Source organism: Malaclemys terrapin, chromosome 1 (assembly GCF_027887155.1).
Source record: "Malaclemys terrapin pileata isolate rMalTer1 chromosome 1, rMalTer1.hap1, whole genome shotgun sequence".
Lineage (NCBI taxonomy): Eukaryota > Metazoa > Chordata > Testudines > Emydidae > Malaclemys > Malaclemys terrapin.
This window is the reverse complement of record NC_071505.1, coordinates 85,027,819-85,055,123: the sequence shown is the minus strand read 5'-3', so window position 1 is coordinate 85,055,123 and position 27,305 is coordinate 85,027,819. Positions and strand designations below refer to the sequence as shown.

The window sequence follows — 27,305 nt, the reverse complement described above, 5'->3', positions numbered from 1 at the left end:
GTTTCTTGCCTGCGACCTGTCCATGACTTTCACCTGTGACAGAATTGCTGAAGATAGGGCCGATTACGTCTTGCTTCTTGTCCCACCTTCAGTGGACATGGAGAACACAGTCTTCTTTAGAGAAGTCCTCAACATATTTGAAGGTTGTTATCAGATCCCTCCCCAGCCTTTTGTCAAGAATAAATGTGCCAGTTTTTTTTAACCTTTCCTTATAGGTCAAATTTTCTATGCCATTTAGCATTTATGTTGCTCTCCTCTGGCACTCCAATTTATCCACATAATTCTTCAAGTGTGGTCCCCAAAATGGGACACAGTACTCCAGCAGAGGCCTCACCAATGCCAAGTAGCACGGGACAATTATCTCCTGGATTTTACATAGACTAGTAGTGTTAATGTACCCCAGAATATTTGCCTTTTTCATAACTGCATCACATTGTTGGCTCATATTCCATGTGTGATCCACTATAACCCCCAGATCCCTTTTAGGCATAGTACAGCATAGCCAGTTATTTTGTAGTTGTGCATTTGATTTTTTTCACCCCTAAGTGTGGTATTTTGCACTTGTCTTTATTGAATCTCATCTTGTTGATTTCAAACCAATTCTCCAATTTGTCAAGATTGTTTTGATTTCTAATCCTGTCCTCCAAAGTGCCAGCAACCCCTCCCAGTTTGTCGTCATCCACAAATTTTATAAGCATACTCTTCACTCTGTTATTCAAGTCATTAATGAAAATACTAAATAGTACTAGACCCAGAACAGATCCCTGCAGAACCTTTGTAGATACGCCCTCCCAGTTTGACAGTGAACCATTGATAGCTACTCTTTGAGTATGGTCTTTCAACCAGTTGTGCACCCGTTTTATAGTAATTTCATGTAGACCTACTTTTCCCTCATTTGCCTTCGAGAATATCATGTGGGATTGTGTCAAAAAGCTTACTAAAATCAACATATATCACATCTACAGCTTTTCCCCCTCCCCCATCCATTAGGCCAAAAACCCTGGAAGGAAATTAGGGTGGTTAGGCATGAGTTCTTGAAAATCTGTGTTGGTTATTACTTATGAAACCATTATCCTCTAGGTGCTTGCAAATTGATTATTAAATAATTTGTTCCAGTATCTTTCCAGGTATTGAAGTTAGGCTGATTGATCTATAGTTTCCTGGCTCCTCTTTGTTCTCCTTTTTAAAGATAGGTTCTATGTTTGCCCTTCTGTGGTCCTCTGGACCTCACCCATCTTGGTCCTGTTTACATTTGATATAAAGTGGATGGAGACTTTAGTGTCTCCTGCATACCACTGGTGTTTCAGCCTGTGTTGTCTCACTGGCTTTCCTAATGTCTTCCTATATATCTTGAATATGAAGATAACAAGCTTGTGGGACTCTGCAGGGCAGCCTGCTGTGGAGGAACAGCTACTCACAGTGATCCTCAGGGTTCAATCTGAACAGAAGGTTTCGTGGTGTTTCCAGTGGCCTCTGTAGCTGCAGGCAACCAGACTGTTAGATTCTCAACAATATGAAATAGCACAGACAGGACCAGCAGGCTGAGTGTAAATGTAGTTCCCCTGTTTATGGACAGGAGGAGGTCACCTACCAAAGCAACAATAGATGTCTCTGTACTGTGCCCTGTTCTGACACCAGATTGAGTGGGATCTAAGATATTGGTTGCTGAGAGGTTGCTGACTTCTTGATCAGCTTGCTTAGAAAAGGGATGCAAGAGACCAGGCAGTAGTTTGGGAGATCACTAGGGTCAAAGAATGGTTTCTCAATACTGTCTGGGCCATTGCCTGTGTTAGTGTGAAAGAGAAATCCCCTGCATCCATGTCAGTGTTGACAGTTTCTATTAGTAGTGGCCCCACAATGGAAGGTGATGTGTTCAGGAAGAAAGGAAGCAATTTGAAGCCTGGAAGGATTCTGCAAAGGTGTGATTTTGCCACATCTATGACAGAGCAGGGGTTGGATCTCTGCCTCCTAGCTCATTGGCATAGATTTGTAGAAATTCTTTGTATCAGACTTTATTTTCTGCCACTGATGCTCAAGTTTTCTTACACCCCCCTTCAGCTCCCAGCCATATTTCCAACAACCAGGGGTGGGGGGGAGGAGGGAGGTGAGAGAGAGAGAGATCTTGCTTTGATGCTAGAGCATCAATAGAAGTAGTTAGGGAGTTGTAGTGACTCAGTAATTATTCAACTCTTGATCAGCTATCGTTTTTTTATAAATTAAGTTTTAGAATTTGGCAAGTCCAAATGTTTTTGGTCAGTCCACTTGGGTAGTTGTTTTTTGTCTTGCTGTGGAGAGGGTTTTTATTTCTGTCTAGAGGAGGACGGGGTCTGACCAGGATTGGGGGGAATCAAATCTGTGGCCTTGTCTTCACTTACCGGAGGGTCCGGCGGCACGCAATCGATGTTCTGGGATCGATTTATCGCGTCTGGTTAAGACGCGATAAATCGATCCCGGATCGATCCCGGAAGTGCTCGCAGTCGGCGCCGGTACTCCAGCTCGCCGAGAGGAGTACGCGGCATCGACGGGGGGAGCCTTCCTGCCGCGTCTGGACCGTGGTAAGTTCGGACTAAGGTACTTCGAATTCAGCTACGTTATTAACGTAGCTGAATTTGCGTACCTTAGTCCGAAGTAGGGACTTAGTGGGGACCAGGCCTGTGTTGCTTATGTGCACATCCTGCCTGAGGATGTTGCTGACTCTGTGTGTGGAGTCTGAGATTGCTTCTGAGAATCCTATGGTGGAAAGTTATAGAAGTACCAACTTTTCTATTTGCTGTTCACTTCCTCCCTCTCTCATTTCTTTCCTCTCCCCTTTTCCTCTAACCATTAGTCTGGCCACTCTCCACTTTTCTAGCACCACCATTCCTCCATTTCAGTTGCTCCTTTATTCTCCATTGCTCACTCTTGTCTGCATTCCTACATTTTCTGTCCCAGTCTTTTCTTACTGGTTTTATTTTTTTCCTTTTTTCTGGTACTGCTGTTCCATCTGGAATTCAGTCTGTAATTCTCTCCCCTCCCCCTACTTTGATTTCTCTCTCCTCCCTACTCTGCTGCTTTACCCGTCTTCGCTTTCCATAACTGTACCTGCCTTGCTTTTCCCCCCATTCTATATCATTCTCGCCTCCTTTTACTCTCTGCATCCTCCTCTCTGATTTGTAACCCACTCTGCTAATCTTTGTACACCTTCCACTGCTCTCTCTCTATTTCTTTCCACTTGACCAATGCAGAGTACTTACCTGTTAAAAAGTATATAGAAAAGGTGCTTGTTTCTGACTGGTTCTTTGTTTAATGATTTTAATGAATGTTCTTACCTGAGCTTGTATTTTTTTTCAGGTTTTAAAAATCAGCTTGGTTGGCCACAGGAAACGTATTTTGGCATCTCTGGGAGACAGGCTTCACGAAGACCCTCCTCAGAAACCACCTAGGTCAATAACCCTCAGGGTAAGTTCCTAGCAAATTTGGTATCTTGTAAAGTCAGCAATCGTTTTATAAAAATCATATTTAAAAAAAAACCCTGAAAACACAAAGAATTGTCACTTAGTATCTACGCATATAGAATGAGTTTTATCACTTTCCTTTTTGTTTGCTGCTCTGTAGTGCAAGTCTGTGCTTTAGGGCATGTCTACACTTACCTCCGGAGCGATCGATCTGGTGGGAGTCAATTTATCGAGTCTAGTGAAGACGCGATAAATCGACTGACGAGCTGTCTCCCGTCAACTCCGGAACTCCACCGGAGCAAGAAGAGTATGCAGAGTTGACGGGGGAGTGTCAGCAGTCGACCAACCGCAGTGAAGACACCGCAGTAAGTAGCTCTAAGTACGTCGACTTCAGCTACGCTATTTTCATAGCTGAAGCTGCGTAACTTAGACCGACTTAGCTCGCCTCTCCCTCCCTCCCCCGCAGTGTAGACCAGGCCTTAGTTACACAGAGCTAACTGAAATCAGTGAGATAAACATGTATAGATATCAAGGTGTTTCTGGGTATCTAAAGTTACTTGTCTTACTCAGTTTCCATTAATAACCCCACTCCTGCAAGCCTAGTCATGATGCCTTTTAGGATTTTCCACATTCACTGATTTTTATATTCCTCCCATTGCAATAAATTCACTAGATTTCTAATCCCAGAAATTTTGCTTTCTTGATATCTATTATTCTTATTACGTTATGGTCTGGGGACCCCGTCTTTACTGTGTTGTGGTCAAGGTAGTTCATGTTCATTAGCACCTTTTACTATGACATTTTCATTCAGTTCTTCCCTGTTTGAGTAGATTTGATTTGAGTATTTCCATGGTGACTGCTCCTCTGATTGGAATTTCATTCTGGAATGGATTTCTAGTTGTCGGGCATAATGTGCTCTCTAGTTGTATTTCCTGGCATTAGGAGGAGAAGGTAAAACTAGAGTGGGAGCTGCTGCTGCCTTTTATAATCTTATTTTAACAGAAAATTATAGATTCTATGACCTCCCTGTTTTTACCCTTTTTAGTCTCAAAAGCTATATACAAATGCTTGGATTTAGAAATCTATAACCTGTTTTTTAATATTGTGCTAGCAAAAGTGTCTTTCAGTTCATGATGTCCTGCCCTAGAGAATTGCTCAAATATAGATATTTTTAGTTACATTTTATATCTTGGTTTGTTGTTTGAATGGTCTCCTGGCACACTGCAAGTGCTAAAATAAAAAAGAAATGGCCAATGGCTGAAAGTAGCACACTCTCATTCAGTGGTTTCAATGCATTGGACTGGAAAACTATTTCTATAGGTGGGGATGTTTCCTCTTCTGCTGGTGGAAAAGCTTTAATATACTATGTTACTAGCGGCATTGTGCATTCTCAGGGTACAGTGAAAAGTACACTAGATCTCCTCCTCATGTAATCAGGGTGAGGAAAAATATTTCACTGCCCAACAGCTAGAATTACTAATGCAGACAGTAACTAAATATTATTCATCACTTAATGTACAGTTTTCTTCACTGGGAGTCCTAAAGGAAAGGACATGAGTTTGGATTAAGATTTTCTACTCCTTCAATAACTGAGGATACTGTACCATAGAAATACTCAAACAAAAACATAGGGTAGTGTTTACCTTATAATATGCACTAATAATTTTATTTCAAGCTGAAGAATAGTTTGGATATGGTGAGATGTATTTCTGCTTCTTTAGGAAGATCTGTTTGTGTCTAGCACATTGAAAGAACCGTTTTTTGTGTGAGGATTGTTCCTAAAAGGATGCCAGTATAAGTCTTAGGTGGGCTAATAGCCTCATACCACCACTTCAGTTTTTCTAGTTCCTACGGTAGCTTTAAACGTTATTTTTTTTAATGAAGAAAACATTGGTAAATATTAAAGCAAAAGTAACAAAGATACAGTATGAAATGCGGAGATTTATTACTCTTATCTATGACCAGAAACCTTCCATTGGAAGAGCAACCAACCATATTAGACCACCCCAGGCCTCCTTACTCTCCTCCTGGTCTCTCAGCAGCTTGAAATAGGGTGCCTTGATGCGATCCACAATCTAGTTTGGCTCTGTGGAAAACTGCACCAAGAATCCACTTTAATTATTCCTCTAAAACAATAAGAGGTAGGTTTTCCTCCCTGCGCCAGAGCAGCCGTTTGCATCTCGGTACCTTTAGGCCCATTGTTGTTTAATATTAAATACTTCTATTATAGTTATGGTTCATACACACAAACACACAAACTGGCACATTCCCTGCCCCAAAGAACTTAATCTAAGAAAATTATCTCCTGTCACTGTTTCCTAGTGCATGTGATACCAAACTGGGCCATCTGCTCAACACCTAGTCAGAAACCAGACAGTTCCTGATAGTGAGGTTCATCTGTAACCGTATCTCCTGGTCACCCCGGATCTGGACAAGCACTCTTGTGAACCTCAGGCCAGCTTTAGGTATCCTTGCACGAAAGCTTCTTTTGAGATGTGATTCAAAAGCAGCTTGGGAAGCTAACACTGAAATTTGATGATCACACAAAGTGGATGCTGGCAGACAGGGGTACACACATGGAGACGGAAGGTGTGCTGCCCAGTTGTGCAGGTGAGGGCTTCTTGAGAACTTGACCCTACAGCAGAGTCCAGAAAATTGATCAGAGTCCACTTAAGAAGTGACTAGAGCATTGTGGGAGAGACATGGGAGGAAAAATTGATCCAGTGCAATTGCTATGCTAGTGCTTGCAGTCCCTACTAGTACAGCACCCGTGCAGATTGACATGGTGGTAGAGAGCATGCTGTTAGCTTTCCTACTAGCAAGTGGAACGTTGCTGGTAATATGAACACCTGGGCACTAATGTTTGCAATTCTGTGTTTGGATGTATGGTGTGTTGTTGGATGCAACTCCCAGACTATTCCAGTGTAGGCAAGGCCACAGTGTCCTGCATCTGTTACACTCAAACAGTTTGGCTAGATACTGATACACTGATGTTTTCTGGAGCTCTTGGAGTTGTAATCTGTGTTCTGTTTCTCTCTCTAATATCCCCATATAAACTGTATTCTGCAGGGCCATTACAATTGTAAGTAAAATATGTATCTTATATCTCTGCACACTCATTTGCTCTCCCAGCAAAGGGAGACATTACTGGAGTACAAATCACCTTGCTGCTCCAAACTGGCAGTATACTGCCCCTTACAAATAGTTCAGGCATCAATCAAGCCTTTACCTGGACCCTGACAAGGGCTGGAGTGTAGCTGCATCTTCCCAGCAGCAGCTCTGGGAGAGGACTTGACTCAGAGTTGGGAAATGGGGACGTAATTTTCTGCCAGCCTATACCAGTAGCAGATTTCTTCCCCTTCCGCGCTGCCCACCTCCATCATCTTCCACCTACACAGGAGGAATAGTGTCTCCATGGAGCCTGCTCACAAACCGGTGATGTGGGGAGGCCGTGAGGAAAATAAGGGTGCATTACTGCCCTCTACAAGTTGTGTAGGGCACGTCACAATCTAATACAATATAGCATTCACTCATGATAAATTCTTTCTTCAGGAAAAGCTCCTAAATTTTGTACTGACAATCGTTCAAATATAGTTTTAAACAGGTTGCTTGAAGACATAAAAATGGTATTCTACCATGCTACATTTTCCATTTCTATCTAGGAACCCAGCGGTAACCATACTCCTCCTCAGTTGTCTCCCTCACTTAGCCAAAGCACTTACACTACTGGTGGCTCCCTAGACGTTCCTCACATTATCATGCAGGGGGATGCGAGGAGAAGAAGAAATGAAAGCTATTTTGAAGATATTCCCCGGTCAAAACTGGAGAGGCAGATGGCACAGGTAAGGTTAAAAAGCTGTTCTCATGCTGTTGATCAAAGAATTAAATCTAGTCATTGCTGCATATTCAGATATTGGGGCCAGATCCAAATCAGCAAATGCAGTATCCATTTTTGTTGTTTTTTAGTTTCAAAGCAGTGTATGCCAGGTTTCTGAATCCTAAACTAGATTAGTTTTTGCACATATATATGTATATATATTTTTTTCAAAAGTGTGTGTGTGTATTTCATTTTATACAGATTTTTAAATATATTGAGATTCCCCTAAATACAGGTAAATGCCTATGTGCATTTGAAAATCACACTAGGTGCCTATTTGCATCTTTAGGCATCTAAATACCCTTAAAAATGAAGCTGACAATCCTGCAAAGAGTTAATCTTATGAATGAGTCTTTTGCAGGATCAGGACCTACATTTTTAAACTCATAGTACTGAACCATTTTGTTTTGTTTTGTTTAAAGAAAGAAATACATAGTAGTAAGGAAAACAACGAGGAGTCTGGTGGCACCTTAAAGAGTCGAGTGGCACCTTAACATGGCTACCCCCTGATACTTGACAGTAGTAAGGAAAGAAATTCTGGAAAACAACTTCACTTATAGATAAATAAGTTAGAATAGGACATAGAAAAAGATCTAGGCCCAGATCTTGCAGTCTGCTTGTTCTGGGCAGATCCCTGTAAAATGGATCCACACTCTCCTGTCTGAAGAAGGGCACCAGGGAGGCATTAGTTATTAGTGGGGATTGTTTATACTTCCTTCCAGGAGGCCAAAATATTGACTAGCCTTAAACAAGTAATTGCTAGGCCCTTGCTCAAGAAGTCATCATTTGATGTTAAAGGTATCCCTGTCCTGTTTAAAAGTTTCCCTTCATGGGGAAACTTAATGCAGATTTTCTGATAGCAGCCCAGGTGCTGCTGACATGCCTGTGGGATCTGGCAGAGCTGAATAGGTTGTTCTTTGCTAACTCTATCCCATCCTTGTTGACGGGTCTTAGAGCAGAGTTTAGGAGTAGCTCCTGCTCTCTGAGAGTCCTCTTATAAGCGGTTCCTTGTGGTTCCATTGTATTGCCCTGCCTGTTCTATACAGACAGATGTACAAGCTCCTGAGAGGAAACTCCATTTTAGGCTGTGTTTTCATCAGTATCAGAAGACATTAGATTCACCTCTCCTTTTCATGAAAAGGTGCCAATTCCTAGCACTGGCTGAGAGAGCGACCCAGGTAAAAATGAGCTGGCAGAACCTCACTACAGAAAAGACAAACAGGTTTGAAGGGAAACTAATGAGGGGTGTGACTGCTTCCTGTACTGAGTGTGCCCGCCCTTTTCTAAGGAACTTTGTAATCTTGAGGTTTATTTGGACATACTTAAAAGGTTTGTAATTTATTTATATAATGACTTATGTGCCCATCACCGTAGCACTAAATGCATCTCGACATTAAATCAAACTGTCCACAAAAGACAGCATAAACCAGCCCCCTTCCCTGTACTGCTTCAATCAACCAGAAATAATGTACTGATGATTTTAAATCAAGCATATGCTTGACCAAAAAGATGTGTCTTGTACCACTCTAAAGGTCAATAAAGTTAAGCTATCAGCAAAAGTGCCTCAGGATGATCTCTGCTGCTCTTTGTGCATAGGGAGAAAGATACCAAGTCCTAAATCATGTAATGCTTTGCAGTGTAGATCAAAAATAAAACTTGGAATTGCACCCAAAAACAGATGGGAAGCCAGTGCAGTTCATGGAGCACATTTGTAACATGAACAGTTCACTTCACTAAGCAGGCAGGCTGCTACATTCTGCTCTGTGTGAAGCTTCCAAGTAGTCTTCAAGCATAGCCCAAAGTAGAGCGTATTTCAGTAGTTCAACCTTAAAGTGGCAAAGACTGTGCAAATAACTGTGTTACGGTCTACATCATAGAGAAAAGGCTGCAATCTCTTTGTTAAATGTGTGTAGAGAAAAAGCAATTAAAAATGTAAATGAAAAATGAAACCCATCTGCTACCTGGGAATCCAAGAGCAGTTGATGAATTCCATTTGTTAAGGCAAACATTTCTAGGAAAGTGAAATTAGATTTTTTTTTTCAAAGAAAAACTTGGCTGTTGTATCGTTTTATCCTACTGAATTAGGGCTCTCATTCTAATCCAGAAACTGGGGAAAGTTGCCCGGTGTGCAAGCTTGCTTTCAAACAAAAATCTGCTAGGCTTTCACCGTGAGCTGAAGTTTGACTGAAGTCCATGTGTGTGGGTGTGGGGGGACATTTATCCCTGTACCTACTTAACCACTTTACCTACTGTAAAATACTTCTTTGAAGGTCACAAAACTTGGATGTTTGGATATGAAATATCTCATTATTTATGGTTGAGTTGACTGATTTGTGCACATTTTATCACTTGGTTCACACTCTCCTCTTCCTCTTTCAGTCTCTAATGTTTTTGTTTTTTTTATGTACCATTTTAGCAGCCCAGCCTGCCTTCTTTTCGCTTTCCTCTCTTCCTGTCTTAACGTCCTGATCCTTCAGCAAGGTCTGAAACATCCCTTCCTCAGATACATAGGGATTTTTCAGGAAAAAATAAATTTGCTTTTCTGGAGAGGCCATCATATGTGCCTCCTATCCAAAGAGAGAACAGGGCATTTAGTACCTCTCCTGCTTCAATGCATTTGAAAAACCACTTAAGTGTTATTTTTTTTCCTGGGAGTTGGTACCCAGTGAATGCCCTTCTGCCCCTTCTCTCTCACTTTCTCAGTGAAAAACTAGGACTAGTCATCCTTCAGGATTCCTTCAGATACCAAATGAAAAAAGATAGATCCAGAATGAAATCATAGCTTAGAGTGGTGGCTGTGTTAGCATTTGTACTCAAATCTGCTTGGATTCTCTGCTAGCTCTGCATTCGGTTCTGTGGTACTGGTGTATGCAGAACTCCCATTGACTTCAACGGGAATATCAATGACTCCATGTGGTGATCATCCTCAGTTTGTCTGAGTCATGCTTTTAAGAGGTTAAACTGGGCTTTGCTCAGCCAATCTGGTCTCAAAATAGACATATTAATTGATTTTTTTTCTCATCATCTTGACATGTGTCCCAAATGCTTTGCTGAAATGAACTTATTTAGAAACATAAATTCTAAATTTATGGAAGGGACCTCCTGGGTCATCAAGTCCAGTCTCCTGCTATCATAGGCAAATCCATTATGTAAGCCATTCATAAATTTCTTAAGATCAATTTTAAAACTGGTTAGTCTGTTGTCCCTGATACTTCTAGTGAAAGGCTGTTCGAGATCTTTAGTCTCTCCCAAAAATTCCTCTTGAAAGTAAAGCATTCAGTTTGATCCTAAGCATGGACACGCTAGACTTTGTTGTATCTAGCATTCTCTTCTGATCCAAACATTTATAGGTTCCTTCGGTTTTGCCAGACTGACTTCTTCGCAAGCAGTTATTGAAAGCATCCTGCCCCCAGCTAGAGTACTTCTCACAGACAAGTCCTTTTTTATTCTACCACATGTTACTGGGGCTAGTTTGCATATTTCTTTTTTCCCTTAACCCTTTCTCTGCCAGGTTCCATTCAAGGGATATACACTCCATCATAGAGAGATTCATGTACATAAGGACGGCAGGATCAAGTCCTCAGTGCTGTAATTTTGAAGGATTTTTTAGATTCATTTTTCATCACATATTTAATGGGCACATTTTAGCTTACATTGAAGAGAGGCTACTGGATGAATGACAGTTTATAGATTTATAGCTTACTAAAAAGAGTGCATGGCTCTGTCACACTGTTCACTTTAGCTCTTTTCTCAACTTTATTTGATTTTGTAACTTTCTGGTAAGCCTATTTTGAGCCTTAATTTAAAATTTAAAATCTAAAAAAAATATTTTAAAAGGATCAATGCACTCTAATTGTTCTGTCATTAATGACACATATTTTCACTATATGCTATGTATTAATCATCAAGCATGCTGATTATTGCATTAGATATCAACCCTCCTGCTTTTGTTAAGGCCATTTAATACTTTAGAAGATAAAAGATTTATGTCATTCTTCTAAATCATACCCAGATCTTATTTCTAAATATCTATGACTTATTTGCTTGATCGAGACAAGATTGACTAAATTAATTTAACACAGGTGAGCCTGCCACTACAGGAGGTCAAACTAGATGATCGCAGTACTTACTTTCTGGTCATTTTGTAGTACAGGGAGGTAAAAAAGAGTAATGCAGAGATTTTCAAAGGCGCCTAAGCAATTTAGACACCCAAATCCTATTGAATTTCCTTCTAAAATCCCAGCCAAAATGTAAAATCTTGGAAGTCCTAGAGATTGCCAAAACGTAACACAGCTGATTATGAAAAGGACTTTGTGTTACCTATCTAGATAAGACGGACTAGCCTGTGAATCATTGGTATTGGAGGCAGAAGATGATTTAGTGCTGAGCCTGCAAGTTATAGATGAACGTGATCAAATCAGCATATTCAATGTAGCTTCAGTTACACTCAAGAGTACTAAACCTTGAAATTGGAATGGAAATCACTGATTCATTTGTTTGGGAAATGAGTGAAACGATTCCTGAAGGTCAGCAAAAGGCAGCTTGTCACAGGCAAATGAACTCTTTTCAGAGGAGAATATTAATCTGTGTGCTCAAAGTGTCGATTTAGAAAATCAGACTAGATATGTAACTTCAGGATCCTTAGTTTGCCATAGGGGTCAAAGAAGCCTAACTGGGGCAATGTACGGCTAAATGGGGCTCAGATTCATCCAAGTGACAGGCCCTTCTTCCTGCCTCCTCCAGTATCAGTGGGGAAAAGTTCCGCAGCTCCAAAATGTCACTGCCACTGAGCAGTGCTCGGCTCTGTTTGCCTTCTCTCTGACAGCTGGAGCCAAGCACCGATCAGTTTGCTGAGCATTACAGGAGATCATAGTGGTGGAAGCTGCTGCTTCTGAAGTGTAGTTGGCAAGTCTTTGGAGTCCAGTGCCTTCTCCAGTGGGGCCCACATCATGGTGCACTTAATGATCCTGATGTTAGCTACCATCAATCCTAACTGATAAACTTTATAGAAACATCGTTTTTCCAGGGCAAAGACTAAGGGCCAGCTGAAAAGCTCATTGATGACAATGGAAAGAGTCCTCTTGAAGTTAGTGAGGTTAAGATCAGGCTCTAAAACCTCAAGAAGATCCGACATTTGTGGCAGGGAAAATCATGGGTTTGAAAAGGAAGCCTGGTTAAGTTCCTTAAGAAAAGCTGCTTAAAATCTCAGCTCTTTAAGACTAAAGATTCTACAGACAACAAAGAAATTCTAACATCTAGAGTAAAAATGCATCAAAGATTGCAAGATCAGGACATTGTTGTTACTTCATTATTTTGGCCTTTGTGTATTGTAATAGTGTTGTAATGGGAAGAAAGACATTGTTTCATATCTCAAAAGGATGGGGAAAAATTTGAGTTCACATGTTCTTGGTCTAGGGAATTCACTGAAGATGGCACCCAGAGCTGAAGCCTATGTCCACTCCATTTTTAAGCCTTTCTGGGTTCTTTGTTTTCATTATTTGATTTGATGTTCTATTCTAGAACTTAAGGGCTAGGTAATGTAAGAGGATAATAGCTTGAATGTGCATTTGAAGTAAAGTCATTCCACTGAGTGTGGTGCTACCGTGGAATGTGAAGTTTTGGTAGATCTGTAATTGATTGAAGTATTAGGACTACCACATAGGAGCCTATACCATAAGTAGAACTATACCTACTAGCAGCAACTAAATATTATCTCCAGTTAAGTAAAAGTGTAATAAAAGCTAGAGAGGGAGAAACAGGTTTCTTTGAAAAGAGCTGAGGGAGAATTTTTCAGCTCTTTATAGCTTGAACTTCCACACTATCTTCCAAGTGTTTTACGAATATTAACTTATCTTCACGATGTCCTTGAGGTTACCCTAGGTAAATATCATGTCCTCCAATTTACTCCTAGGGAAACTGACACACAGAGAGATTGTGATGTGGCCAGGGTTACACAGCAAGTTTGTGGCAGAGTCATTAACAGAACCCAAACCTCCTGAAACCCAGTCATGGGTTTTAACCATGAGTCTGTAATTTTTGTTCGTTCATCTGTATTGTGTATTTCTTTTTTTCTTTCCCCCCACTCTCACCTTTGGAGGGATTTAAAGATTATGGAGGAACTTAAGGATTGAATGTCTAAAGGAGGAGACCAATGTGCAAGGTGATCATCTGCAAGAAGCAGTGGATTAAAGTGAGAATAATGTGTTTTATCAACAGTTGAAGAAATTGTTGATGAAATATATTATGGCAAAGAGTACTTTACTATTTCAGTGGATTTAAGAAATGGTAAAATGAGGATGAGGCCAGTGTGGATGAAAATCTTTTGTTCTGCTTTTGTTTGAGAGTTTGACTTCTGTTTCAAAATGCAACCCACCAATGCACAATATAAATGTTGAAGAACACAAGACAGATGTAATGTAAGAAAACCCCAATAAGAACCTAATAAAATGTTTAAAATTTCACCTTTTTAAAATGTATTATATTTTTAAATACTGAAAGATTGCTGAACTGTGAAGAACTTGAATTTACAGCAGAGGAAAAATGACTATATGAGATTTTTGACTGTATGATAAATATGTTACTGAAAGAATGTTGTCTTTTTGTATACTATTTGATCTGACTGTCATGACCCCAAAATTTCACCAAACTCACTTCTATGAAGCTGTAAATATCACCTCCTAGTATACTCAATATGGCTAAGTAAATTATAAAAAAGGAATTAAGAACTAACTCAGTAATGTCAACTTGAAAAATCTTAATATTTTCAAAAATGTGACACACTTTTGCTTTTTGAAATGATGCAGTGGGATGTAGACTAGATCTGCACACTGTTTCAGCATACAGAGTCCAAGAAGAATGTGCAACTTTAATAGTTGGTGTTAATGGTGCAATTAATGCCACAAATACTAAACCAAGATATGTGATAATTATTCATTTACAAAAAGAACAGGAGTACTTGTGGCACCTTAGAGACTAATAAATTTATTAGAGCATAAGCTTTCATGGGCTACAGCCCACTTCTTCGGATGCATAGAATGGAACGTATATTGAGGAGATATATATATATACACATACAGAGAGCATGAACAGGTGGGAGTTGTCTTACCAACTTTGAGAGGCCAATTAAGTAAGTGAAAAAAAACTTTTGAAGTGATAATCAAGATAGCCCAGTACAGACAGTTTGATAAGAAGTGTGAGAATACTTACAAGGGGAGAAGTATTCTCACACTTCTTATCAAACTGTCTGTACTGGGCTATCTTGCTTATCACTTCAGAAGTTTTTTTTCCACTTACTTAATTGGCCTCTCAGAGTTGGTAAGACAACTCCCACCTGTTCATGCTCTCTGTATGTGTGTATATATATCTCCTCAATATATGTTCCATTCTATGCATCTGAAGAAGTGGGCTGTAGCCCACGAAAGCTTATGCTCTAATAAATTTGTTAGTCTCTAAGGTTCCACAAGTACTCCTGTTCTTTTTGCAGAGACAGACTAACACGGCTGCTACTCTGAAACTACTCATTTACAGGTTTTTTCACTTATACAAGCATTATTTTTGTAAGGGTGATCTGGAAGATCCAGGGAGAGTGGCAGTTCCTCTTGACAAAGTAACTCAGATCTAATAAAATAAAAAACGCAAAGAATCCAGAGAAGAGCTCTAAGCTCCAATATCCAAATCTTTTAGCTCCCGGAAAGACTACGGCCCTCCATTGGAGCTATGGGTGCTTTTTTGAAAAGCAGTCCATATATTTTAGCTGCCTAAATATGGATAATTGGTGCTTGACTGTAATTACCCTCACTGTTAAAAAACTGCATCTTATTTCTAGTCTGAATTTATTTTATCTTCAGCTTCCAGCCACTGTCTTTTGTTCTGCCATTGTCTGTTAAACTAAAGAGCTCTCTGCTTTCGGAAATCTCTTCCCCATGTAGTACTGTGTTCAAGTCCCCTGTTAACCTTTTGTTGGATAAACTAAATAGCTTGAGCTTCTATAGCCTCTCGCTGGTGGGTTTTCCAGGGCACAAATCATTCTTGTAGCTCTTTTCTAAAACAATCTTGCCACCAATCTTTTTTAAAATGTAGACACCAGACCTGGAATCAGTATCCCTGGAATAGTCTCACTAATGCTGTGCCCAGGGGTAGTATCACCTCCTTACACCTACTCAGTATTCCCTTGCTTATGCATCCAAGGATCCCATTTGCTCTCTTAGCCACTGCATTGCACTGTGAGCGTCTGTTCCAGGGATCGGCAATCTTTGGCACGCGGCTTGCCAGGGTAAGCACCCTGACAGGCTGGGCCAGTTTGTTTACCTGCTGCGTCTGCAGGTTTGGCCATTCGCAGCTCCCACTGGCCGTGGTTCACTGCTCCAGGCCAATGGGGGCTGCGGGAAGCGGTGCGGGCCAAGGGATGTGCTGGCCGTCGCTTCCTGCAGCCCCCATTGACCTGGAGCGGTGAATTGCGGCCAGTGGGAGCCGCGATTGGCCAAACCTGCGGATGCGGCAGGTAAACAAACAGGCCCGGCCCGCCAGGGTGCTTACCCTGGTGAGCCGCATGCCAAAGGTTGCCAATCCCTGGTCTCTTCAGTCACAGAGACCCCCCAATCCACACACACACACAGATGCTGAATAAAGGGGCTGCAAGCTACATGAATATGCCCCGTAGATCACAAGCACTGAGCATTATTCATTTTTCCCATGGTTCAGCAAGATGTGTAGTGTCTGTAATTATGCTGCGTGGATTAGATCCTGCTTTGAATAAGTCTACAGGACCTTCAGTCTCTCACGACTAGCCAAGGTTAATGCAATGTTGTGGTAGCCATGTTGGTTTCAGGATATTAGAGAGACAAGTTGGGTGAGGTAATATCTTTTATTGGACCAACTTCCGTTGATGAGAGAGACAAACTTCTGAGTTTACACAGAGCTCTTCTTCAGATCACCTGAAGTTGGTCCCAGAAAAGATATTACCTCAGCCACTTTGTCTAATAGCCAAGGTTAAAGCATTTTTCAATTCCAACATTTATCATTTTATTTGAGGGTAGGGGGATGGCGTTACAGCAGAAATTGTATAAGGTGGTTGCCTATTAATCCTTCCCAAGTTCTCCAAATATTACAAGCTCACTTTCAGTTTTTTTATTAGATGCAGCCTCTACTTGCTGGGGGCAAAGGGCTGTTTGTCTTGAACTCCATATGTTGCATTTATGAGGGAAGAAGGGAGAGAAGTGTACAACCTTTTCTCTTCGCAGCCTCTCTACCTGTTCTCCCCTGTTAGCTTGAGTTAGAATGGTTCATAACTTGGTTGGGTACTGCAGTTCCGGCGCATAGGGCACCTGGAATGTGGAGACCTGGGTCCTAATCCTGACTCTGCCATTGACTCTTGTGTGGGATGATGGACAAGTCACTTACTTGGACTGTGCCTCAGTTTCACCATCTGTAAAATGAAGATAATGAGGCTGGTGAAGTGCTTGCAAATCTACAAATGAAAAGCACGACCTAAGTGACAGATAAAAGTAGTATTTTTTAGAACACATATACTCTGCACCAGTATTTTGGTTACACCGGTGCAGATGTGTCTCAGGATTTATGGGAACATTCTCAGACAAGCTTTAGACGTGTTTTAGAGAGCAGGGCTACCATTTTTTTAACTTATGGAAATACTGGACTGCAGGAAAAAGGAGAGTAGATTAAAAGAAAACTGGGAAAGAGTGAAGTGCTCAAACATTCTGTGGCCACTACCTGAACAATGGATGTCTGAGAGGATTAAGCCTGACTGTCTGAAATAGTAGAGGAAGTTCACAGGAAAGAAATAGCTAGTAATATTTTTTTCTTTGTGTGAATATATTTTATGAAAGTAAGGCGATGTTGACAGAAGCAATTTCTTAACACAATTCTTCTAAAGGGTCCCAAGTTGTAATGGGACAATGATCTGGGGAACATCCTGTATATATAATCTATCTGTATATATTTTGGGGGAATGCGATTTCATATGAATATGCATGTTTTGTTGTTTGAATGTTAATAGTTTGCATTTATTTCTTTGTGCATTTGGTAATATTTATTAGGAATAGCTGATGACATTTTTTCTGTCCTTCACAGTATCTCTTTGCAAAATGTTGCTAGTTGTTAACCTTTTCTCACAGAGCTCTGTGTCCCTGGTATTAAGTGCCCGAGTTTTTTTTTTTTTGTTTGTGTACACTGTCTATTGTTCAGATAGGCTGTACACTTTGTTCTTTTCTTGTTTTGAGGTAACATGTTCTAGGGGCCTGCGAACTGGTAGCTCCTGAATTCTAATCCCAACTCTCCTACTAACTAGTTTGTGACCTTGGACAGTCACTCTCAATCTCTCTTCTTTGGTCAGTTTCTCCATATTCAAAATAGAAATAAGCAAACTTCCTTAGCGGCTTCTCAGGGAATTCAATACTTCATTGATTAATGTTTGTTCAGCACTTTGAAGCCATAGAAGATATATAGAGTAAATGCTAAATTCTATTTTCTTCAGAGGCAGGAAAATCTGGGTTTCTGCATAAAACCCACTGTCCTTTATAACATTAATATTTCCACTGTGTCTAAATTTTCTATCCACTGAAACATCAATAGGCACAGAACTGGGTTATGAGAAGTTCTACATCCTACTGGATGTTGCAATAGTCATATAGAATGCTCTTTAAATCACTTTAGTGCCTCTTTTCAGAACTTTTAAAAAAAACATTTCTCTTAAGTCCTGATCCTGCAAATATTTACTACTGGGTGTATGGCTGATTACTGTGAGTAGCCTGCTCACTGGGACTATACACAGGAATCAGTGTCATACCAGGTAGTAAGTTTTTGCAGGATCAAGCTGTTCGTCACTATGGACATTTTGTCCAGATTTTGTCCAAATTAGAACTCAATTAACTGTTTGATTCACACCTTGCTAAATGAGATATGTTCTACAGAAGATTGTACTCCATTACATAGAGTAAAGCTGGGCTGAGGTAATTCTTTAGGAGAATTAATATTAACTGTAAAACATACTTTTATAGACTACTAATGCACTATAAATATAGTTAGTTTTGCAAAAGCATAGTTTCCTTCCTTCACTGAAGTGTCACTGCAGGCAGTCAAAAAGTCATTCTGGAGTGCCTCTTCAGTGGAAGACTAGGCATGAGAAGATCTGAGAATCTGGAGTAGATAAAAAGAGGAATCAAGTGACCAGAAAGAATACTCTGTGGAACAGTTTAAGAATATGTGGGCAAGAAGAGTATTTGGGGTTGCATTAACACCTGGCCCTGCTACTGGAGAAATGTATTTCAGGATAGTTAGTAGCAGGGTGAGTCTGCGGAGGATAGGAGGGCCAGAAGCAATGTCCTTAGGTGTGGGGATATGTTTTGAGGTGGACAGCAGAATCAGGATGGACAAGAAGGAAATTGGAAAGGTCAGGTTATGTTTTCATTTGATATTTCATGACATCAAAGTGTAGTGTCCTGTGGATCCTGGAACTCAAATTATTAAAGTCGCCAGTGGGATACGGGGCCTGGAGATATGACTTTTGGGAAACAAAATGGGGAGGCAAAAAGTGAACAACAGACATGGAAAGGTTTAAAAGATACTGGTGGGGGGAGATAACATTTTAAACAAATATCTGTGGAAACTTGAGGGAAATAAAGACAAGTGAAAGATACTAGCTTGCTACCAGCCAGTCTGGGAGGACTTGCAGGTTAGCCCAGAGAAAGCCCATCTGCTTTTGCCAGTCACCAGAATGTTAGTGGTGACGTAGCCTGTCACCCTGCAAGGCATCCAGATTTCAGACAGCAAAAGGTAAGGGCAAGAGTCACTTTCTTGCGCACAGTTGTGTCTATTTGAATGCTAACTTTTTTGGACACTGATATTAAATTCTTGGTGTTGTCTTTAGCTGCCAGCTATGCTGTGTATATTGTGGTTAAACTATTGATGTATTAATTGCTAGCTATTCTAGAGGCTGCAGTTGCATTTCTCATGTGTTTAGTGCCTTTTGTTGCTGCCTGCTCAGGATACTGTGGGCAGTTCCCACGTCTGGCGCTTATTTTAGTTGCTTGGCTACTATGAAATGTTATCTTAGCATTTCTTGTAGTGTCACAGTGGCTTTCTTGATGGCATCCCACTAAGGAAATATGCAAAAGGGGCCGACAGATGCTATGCCTATATCGTTCTGTTGCTTTTGCTCCAGTTACTGCAATATGATCCTTACTTTACTGTTGTTAACGCAGGTTTCTTGTAAAATATTGGATGGACAGTGTGAGACCAATGCTGCCCATTTGATTAACTTCAGAGGAATTCAGTAGAGGGCAGTATTTGGCCCTATATGTTTGAATGAAAGGGAATTACTATTGGAGGGAGATGGTGGATGATCACTTCACTTTACTATCTTGCATTTTCCTCTTTTAATAGCTACAGTTCACATGGAATTTTAAAGTTATTTCACTATTACTAATTTTTCCTGATTTCACCCCCACCCAAAAAAATCTCTATGAACCCTCCGTCCCCAATGTGACTCAAAAACCAAAACACAACTGGCCTTTTGACTGGTAAAAAAACAAACCGAAAGCAACCCATTTTGCCTCCTCTCTATACTTTTCCCATTTATTTTTTTATTTTCTATTTACAGAGCTGGGTTTCACCAGCATTTATGATTAATTATTTTTATTGTATGCGCAGTGTGAAATCTCTTCTGAAGTCTTAAATAAACTATATTTTTTAAGTAAGTCCGAAAAATGTTTTGTCAGCAAATAAATGAAAACTGACTCTAAGTGCTGCCATTTTTAAACTGTTGTTGCAATCCTTTTCTTTTCATACTTATTATTCCTGCTTTTTGATGGTTGTAGTGCATTAATATTTTACAAGATGAGATGTAGTTTTCTGTTTATATTAGCAGTCCTCTGTCTGTGAGATATGGACCAACCAGAATGCAGGATTTCCTTTCTCATCGATGCATCAGGTTCATAATGTAAGATACTGTAATAAACAGCTACATTGTCACTGTATGGAAGTGTAATGTGTTGCCATGGTGTCATTAGTACTTATATGGGTGTCATGTTGAAATTGCAAAATAATTTGTACTGTCTGCTGACACGTGGGATTATGTATGTGTACATTCATTTATCATGGTGTGTGATTAGTTTTATGTTGATTGTGTGACGGAAGATGAAGATTTTTAGTTCTAGAGTTAAGTTAAAACTTACCTAATGGTAGATTTGATGTCTGTTCCAGCACTTTTTGTTTGCTCATTTTTTAAAAAGCAAGAATGTGTAAATTGCTTAGTTTGTGCACCTTGTTTTGTGCATCAGCCTTCCTGTTAATAAGTAGGATCTACATTCCTCATATCTAACTGATGAACTTTGAGATGATGCCATCTTTGCTGTGGCAGTAAGCCATTTCTTGTGAATTATATGTGACCTTGATAATGCCCCAAATTGGTGTAATTTATGTGAAAAACTGTGCTATTCAAGTGATAGTAAAAAGTTATCTGTAACATGCTATACAGAACTCTCTCTGTCAATAGTTTACGTTTTCCCCATATATGATACTTTTAAAAGGCTCATGATGGTCCCATACACATGACATGACTGCCATCTTGAATGACCTTTGTGATAGGAGGATATCTCAGCTACCATTCTTTAGAAAGTTTCTGGGTTTCTTCAGGCATACCAAGAAACTTTTCGAATCGTTTAAAAATTTACCTTTGTTTCAAAAAACAAAGATTTGAAAGGTTCTGAAGTGGCCATAGGAAATCTATCTTCTGATAGAGGATATTAAAAAAATTGAACTGGATTTTGGCTGGTCCCACAGAACACTTAAAATTCCTCCTGGGACAAAAAATTTAAAATTTCAGCTAAACGCATTGTATTGTGTGTGCTCTTCTTTATAGTCCTGGTAACTAATGCATGGTGTTGGCACTAAGGCACCTGGCTTTACTGGTGGACAGTTACAACAAATAGTCCCAGTTAAAAAACAAAATTCAAAACCCTCTAAAACAGGCCTACTCTAGCTTTTCTGTGTCAATTTTTGTACCTTCCATATTTTAGAAAGAGATTATGAATGGTTTAGAGAGTTTATAAAAAAATGTTTGGGAATTACTTCTGAAATCTCTGTCTCTGCAGTCAGATTCCTTAGTTATCTTGAGTCAAACTGCAGGAGGGAAAAATTAAAACAAGCGTACGTGCAGCAATTCTAAAAATGCCCTAATAGTTATAATCTACTTTTTCAGTGTCACTTAATTAATATCCAATAAATCAGTCCTGTCTAGGGCTAGAAGCAAGAATGGTGTGTTCCACTGGGAAGCTGGAAGTCTCCCCATTCCCAGTGGTATAAAGTACTGTAGGAACATGAGATACCTGACTTAAAAGCTTTGACATTTATGGCTAGAAAATCCATCACTGACAAAGGATTGAATCTTGTCCCACTGGATCTTGGGTTGGGGTAATTTTGTGAGAGAAAATCCATATTTGTAGGGCGGAAGAGAAGGAAACATTTCTCTCTCAGGGTAGTTAGGGAAAACAGACAAACAACAAAGTGGCTGTTGGAAGCTGCTGGGGGGGAGGGTATGGAATGTTAAAATAAGGCCCAAGGAGACAGACTAGTGGGCATGGGATGCTATCACAAGCATGTGATAAATTGCTCTGGTATGTGACAAACTAAAGACATGCAATGAATACATTTATCACATGTCTCCAATTCATCACAGCTATATCACCTCCACATATATGGTGTGTTGTAATATGAAATATTTAGTTGTTTGGTTATCTCTGGGTCTTACAAATAAAAGTACTGAAATCAAAAGATTTATAAGAACATATGTGCTATTAAAAACTAAATTAAATGTGGTCAGTCCAGTGTCTTAGCTTACAAATGGAGACCATTGTATTATTTTTATAGTGGCTGAAAATGCATTAGGTACTTGTGAATGGGCCTGAATCCCAATATATGGACCATGAGTTAGTATCCAAACTCACCTCTCAGGTTTTGCATTATTCGTAACTCAAACGTTTAAGCCTAAGCTTACTCCTCAGGCCCTACAGTTTCCATTTAGGATCTCCTCTTTCCCAAAGAGCTGCTTCCACTCCTTTATAGCCTGGATGGAATTAACAGGACTCCCCTGCCAACATGACTCAGCTATAATTGTCCTAAATTTCAGTTCAGAATTTTAGTGACTCACAGAAAAGCTCTTTATTACTACACAGGGTCTTAGAGTCTGCCCTGTTACCCCACAAAATAAATAGAAAGACACGGTCCCTGTCCTGAAGAGTTTACAATCTAACTTTAGACATGATGGGACAAGTGAAGGTGAAAAGCAGGAGGGAGACGATGGAGTAAAGATAGACAAAGGCTACTGCTCTGTTTATATAGGCACACATATTTGTTCCAGTCTAAGTATTTTCAAATAGTAACTGTTATTATTGACTTAGGAGAAATAGTGGGTATTGGCAATAGCGTTGTCTAAAATTATAAGGAGCTTGGTAGGAGGCAATCAAAAATAAATGAGATGAAAACATAGCTTCAGCTGAATATTAAAGAACACATGATATAGTTACAAAAGAGCATTACAGGGCTCTGTGGGTAACATGCCTTCTTTTTTCATCAATCAAAAATAATCCACACTTACATTTTTTGCCACATTTCTTAGTAGTTGCTATCTCTACAAGAAGATGCTGATTGGAATACACAAAAGGTTTTCAACTCCAATGGTCTGTCAGTAACAGCAGGTTGCTGTAGCTCTCTCAGCTGTATTATGTATTTAGATCCACCATTCTAGTCCCAAGCACTTTTAGGGTAATTTTATCAATTATTTTTTATCTAAATTGAAAGGGAATAGGGTCTTTATTTCGATGATTGTACTTATTAATAGAGTGATTAATACAAAGGAATGGTATCTGCACAGTCCCCCTGCAAGTGTGTCATACTTGATCTTTATTGTTTCAGCTAAAGATTATTTCTTATTTCCTCGAGATTGTCGCTTCTTAGCTCCTTTATACATTAGACCTGTCTGTTAGCAATCTTCACTGTTTCTCCTGCCACTGCTGTCCATTTACAGACTGAAATATTGGTTCCTGACAAAAAATAAGGTTTTTTTAATACTTTTACTTTTAATATCTTTTGTGCAAAAATAGTCCAAAGTGTAAATTAACTTACTTATTTTACTCCTCATTTAATCTCTTACTGCTATCTGTCTTCTGTGTATGGGAGTAAATCCTCTTAGGATCAGTGCAGCATGGGGGTCTAGAGACATGACCCAGTGTCATCTCTACTATGGGACTCCTGTTCCTACCTTGTTAAAATCCTTTGAATAGCCAGGGTTCAAGAAGCAAGGATCAAAGGCTTTACCTTTATGGCTTCTTTACTCCATCCATCCTTTTATCAGGCCTGGTCCATGGCAATGTCTTCTTGCTAAATGCATGAGGCATGCCCCCCTGCTGAACAGTTTCCTCCTATAAATTGTCCAGCAGATCTTTAGTTCATTAAAAGCCACTATTGGCGAAAAAAAAAGTCTTAAAACAAGAGGATTTCAAGTGTTCTGACATCTACGGGCCCTTGAACAATTGACTATTAGGAATGACATAAACTCTCCTGAAGGATTCAATCCTGCTCTCCTTGTAGCTGGTAGCAAATCCCCATTGAATTCAGAGAGAAAAAAATCAGGCTCCAAATCCCTGCCCTTTCTTTTTAATCATATTGAATCAGCATTTCTGTAAAAGACGGTGAATAGTCTCTGAGCATATTGCAATATGCCATAACTGGAACAGTGGCAACACTGCTTTCCTTCCAAAATGTGAATGTGGCCGCTATGCAGTCTATACCACTAACTTCTGCAGAAGGACATTCCATATATCTGACTAGGTATAAGGTCCCTATTTTTGGAGTATCTAAGCAACATTAAATAGGCAGATTGTGAATTACTGTACTGTACCATCTGTGGATGGGAGGAATAATCATGGCGTTAAGTGGCTTCTACTTGTTTTATGATGTGTACACTTGCTTTAAGTTATCACATTGGCAGGGTAATATTCATGTTTCCAGATTTACCTCTTGCTTTTCATTGCAAAGTTGTGCAAGTTTCTGTCCTTTCACTATTGTGTGACACATGAAAATGGATGTACCGTCCTTGTTTTGTTTACTCTGTCCTGGTTTAATTGATAAAGTGATGGGTTGCTAGACGTTTAAATTGCTCTTTGATTAGAATATTTCCATATGTTTTTACATCAATTAAGTGTTTCGATAAACTTTTAAAAAGGGAATCTTAACCCAATTCCATTTTTCTATTAATAGCTTAAATTACATGCTAATTAACTGCCAACAATTTGTTGCCAATTCCAACCCAAACCAAAAAAAAGTATTGCAAAGATGTGGATGTAGTGGTAGAGAAAACGGTAGAACAAATCAAAGTAAAAAATAATCACATAGGAGAGGAAAACGGAGAGAGAGAGAGAGAGAGAGAGAGATCTGTAGCAGAAAAAGAGAGAATTTCTGAAGGTCGATCGTAGCCCCAGAATTATACATGATGGGGAACATCTAAGTCTGAATCATCAAGTTTGTGATGGCCTTTTGGACTGGACCTCTACAACCTTTTCCTCTGGGAGCAAACAATGACCCTGATGAAATAACTTAGGAGAAAACTACAATCTCACTGATTATCCTGGAGTGGGTTGGGGACTTATCTGGCCCTGAGAAAAATGTCAGAAGAGGGTAACAGAAAGAGACAGAAAGGTAGTCATTAATACAAATGTTAAGCCTGAATGTGAAAAGGAAATAGTGTTAAATATACAGGCAGACATCAATAAAAGGTGATCAAAGTAAATGTATAGATAGAGAGATTAAAGAGGAAAGAATAATATAGACTATAATGATTTAAAAATGAGTAAAAGAAAAACATAGCTCCTAGCTCAGGAGACTAAAATTTGGGGATAATAGGGAAAAACTAAAAATGATATAAAACAGTAAGAATTATTCACAGCAAAGATCATTGATACACACAAAACATTTACAGTAAATTAAGCAAAGATCTGCTTATAATTATTTTTTGTTAACCTGAAAAATAATCATATTATGAATTTGCCTCATTCCATAGTGAATTGTTGATGCCTGTTGGTGGCAACAAATTGTCCTTGATTAGCTGGTGGTGGCTCACTGTCCTGGCACAAAATTTTACTCTTCAGAATCGTTTTTTGCTTTCTAATATGTGAAATTGTCCCTAATTACAACAGCATATTTAGCTTTTTAGCCTTCTATGTTTGTAGACAATAAGTATGTAAATCATATCAAGGTCTGAATTATTTGGATTGTTTGGGAAAATATACATATTATATTATCAATTAATGACATAAATTGGGGTAATAGGAAATTTGTTAGCTGTGTAGAAAAGTCTGCAAAACACAAAGCAGAATTATTTTTCTATGAATGGGAGGGATTTTTCTGTATCTTATGACTTTTCAAGAGCTCTCATTTTTATACATATCTTTCAAACTTAATCATGTTTTTGAAAGAATTCAAGTGTTTAATTATTTTATTTGAAAAGTAAACAAATTAAGTTCAAGCATCACTGAACTGTACAGCAGGTGACTCTTGGATTATAAACTAAACCATGAAAAGTACTATACAAGTTGTGTTCATATATTATATTATTTACATAACATAGGGATAGTAAGTACACAATAAATGTAAATTAGATACAGCAATAGAGAGCTTACTTTATAGCAGATTTGCCTGCAACCTATGCTACTTTTAGAATAACTATGATTTTCAGACAGGAGACTGGGGAGAACCTTCAATTACTTTACGACCGCCTAACGAAGCGACAGCATCAACTCCAGTACAGTACTGGCAACATCACCCAGAGAAACTCATCTTCCAGTCATGTGATTATAAAGCATTTGTAAGTATTAGTAAAATCAGTGCTTTGGTTTCTCATAGATTGCATATATATGTTTCTGATCATGTTAAATGCTGACAGTGTTGAGTTTTTTTAATTTATAATATTTTCCAGTAACAGGAAGTCATTCTATATTTTTAATGGACCAAGGTATTTCCTCTGAAACAATTCCATAGTTAATAAATAAGAAGCAAACATCAGAAATATTTTTTGTTTTGATTCTCTGATGTATTACAGCCCATGCATCCATAGCAACTGAGAAATGATGCCATCAGAAAAAGGCTCAAGGGCTATCCAAGTGACAGTGAAAGCAAATGGCACACTTTCTGTGGCCATGCCGCATTCCCCAATCTTATAACACACGCTTTTATACACACAGCACACAAGTTCAAATTTTCAAATAGTAATGTATCTATTACAAAGATGTTACAAATGCAGGTAAAATTTCAAGGGCTCATGGCCCCATATCCTACATGTATCAGACAAAAAAATGAAATCCATTTCACTTTTCAGCTTTTTTTCATATTTTTCCTTACAAAGTTTACTAATTGACAGCTATTTGTGTTTAATGAAACTTTTCCTCTCAAAGCTCATCTTACCTTGCTCTTTGATCTAGCAGTCAAGTCAATCAGATATAACCATTGCCCATTATTTCCATGACACTAGATGAAAATGTGCATAAACCAAGGATCATGAGGTTTGCCCCTGCAGTATCAGTCAGAAGATAGGATATTAAAACACATAGGGCACCAACATTTTATGCACAGGCTCTCATTTGGGGTGGAGCAAAGGTGCAATGCCTCAGCTGTAGCTCCAGGAGGCTCTGTGACAAAATCTTCAAGGAGCCCAAGCTGTTGTCACTCTCTAAGAGGATGCAGCATTCCTTCTCCTTCACACCTGGCCACCTGTGCTTTGTCCTCTGCCTTCTTTTGGGCGGGAGCTCTTCATCCCCTTTGCTGTGAGCACAAGCAGTAGAAGGAAGTTGGATTTTCATCCTTATGAAAAGAATCTGGCCACTTCTGCTCTTCAGCTGGTGTGAGGAGTCTTCTCAGTAGCTGTTAGCCCCACAGGGTTGCTAGTGGGGAGAGTTGAGCATGTCTAATAGCACTTCAGGGGCTGGGAC

General features: G+C 39.4%; 1 protein-coding gene across 5 annotated transcripts in view; it reads left to right on the top strand.

Annotated features, from left to right (window-relative positions):
* The window catches only part of ANKS1B (ankyrin repeat and sterile alpha motif domain containing 1B), a 758,955-nt gene that overhangs the window by 686,376 nt on the left and 45,274 nt on the right, over window positions 1-27,305 (top strand). For 3 of the 5 annotated variants that reach the window (XM_054028751.1, XM_054028742.1, XM_054028769.1), the window contains 4 exons: window positions 3,331-3,438; window positions 7,097-7,276; window positions 20,192-20,266; window positions 26,057-26,185. In XM_054028751.1, coding sequence (XP_053884726.1) covers window positions 3,331-3,438; window positions 7,097-7,276; window positions 20,192-20,266; window positions 26,057-26,185 — 492 coding nt within the window. The remainder of the gene's footprint in view (window positions 1-3,330; window positions 3,439-7,096; window positions 7,277-20,191; window positions 20,267-26,056; window positions 26,186-27,305) is intronic. The other 2 variants (XM_054028776.1, XM_054028759.1) reach the window with 1 other exon arrangement.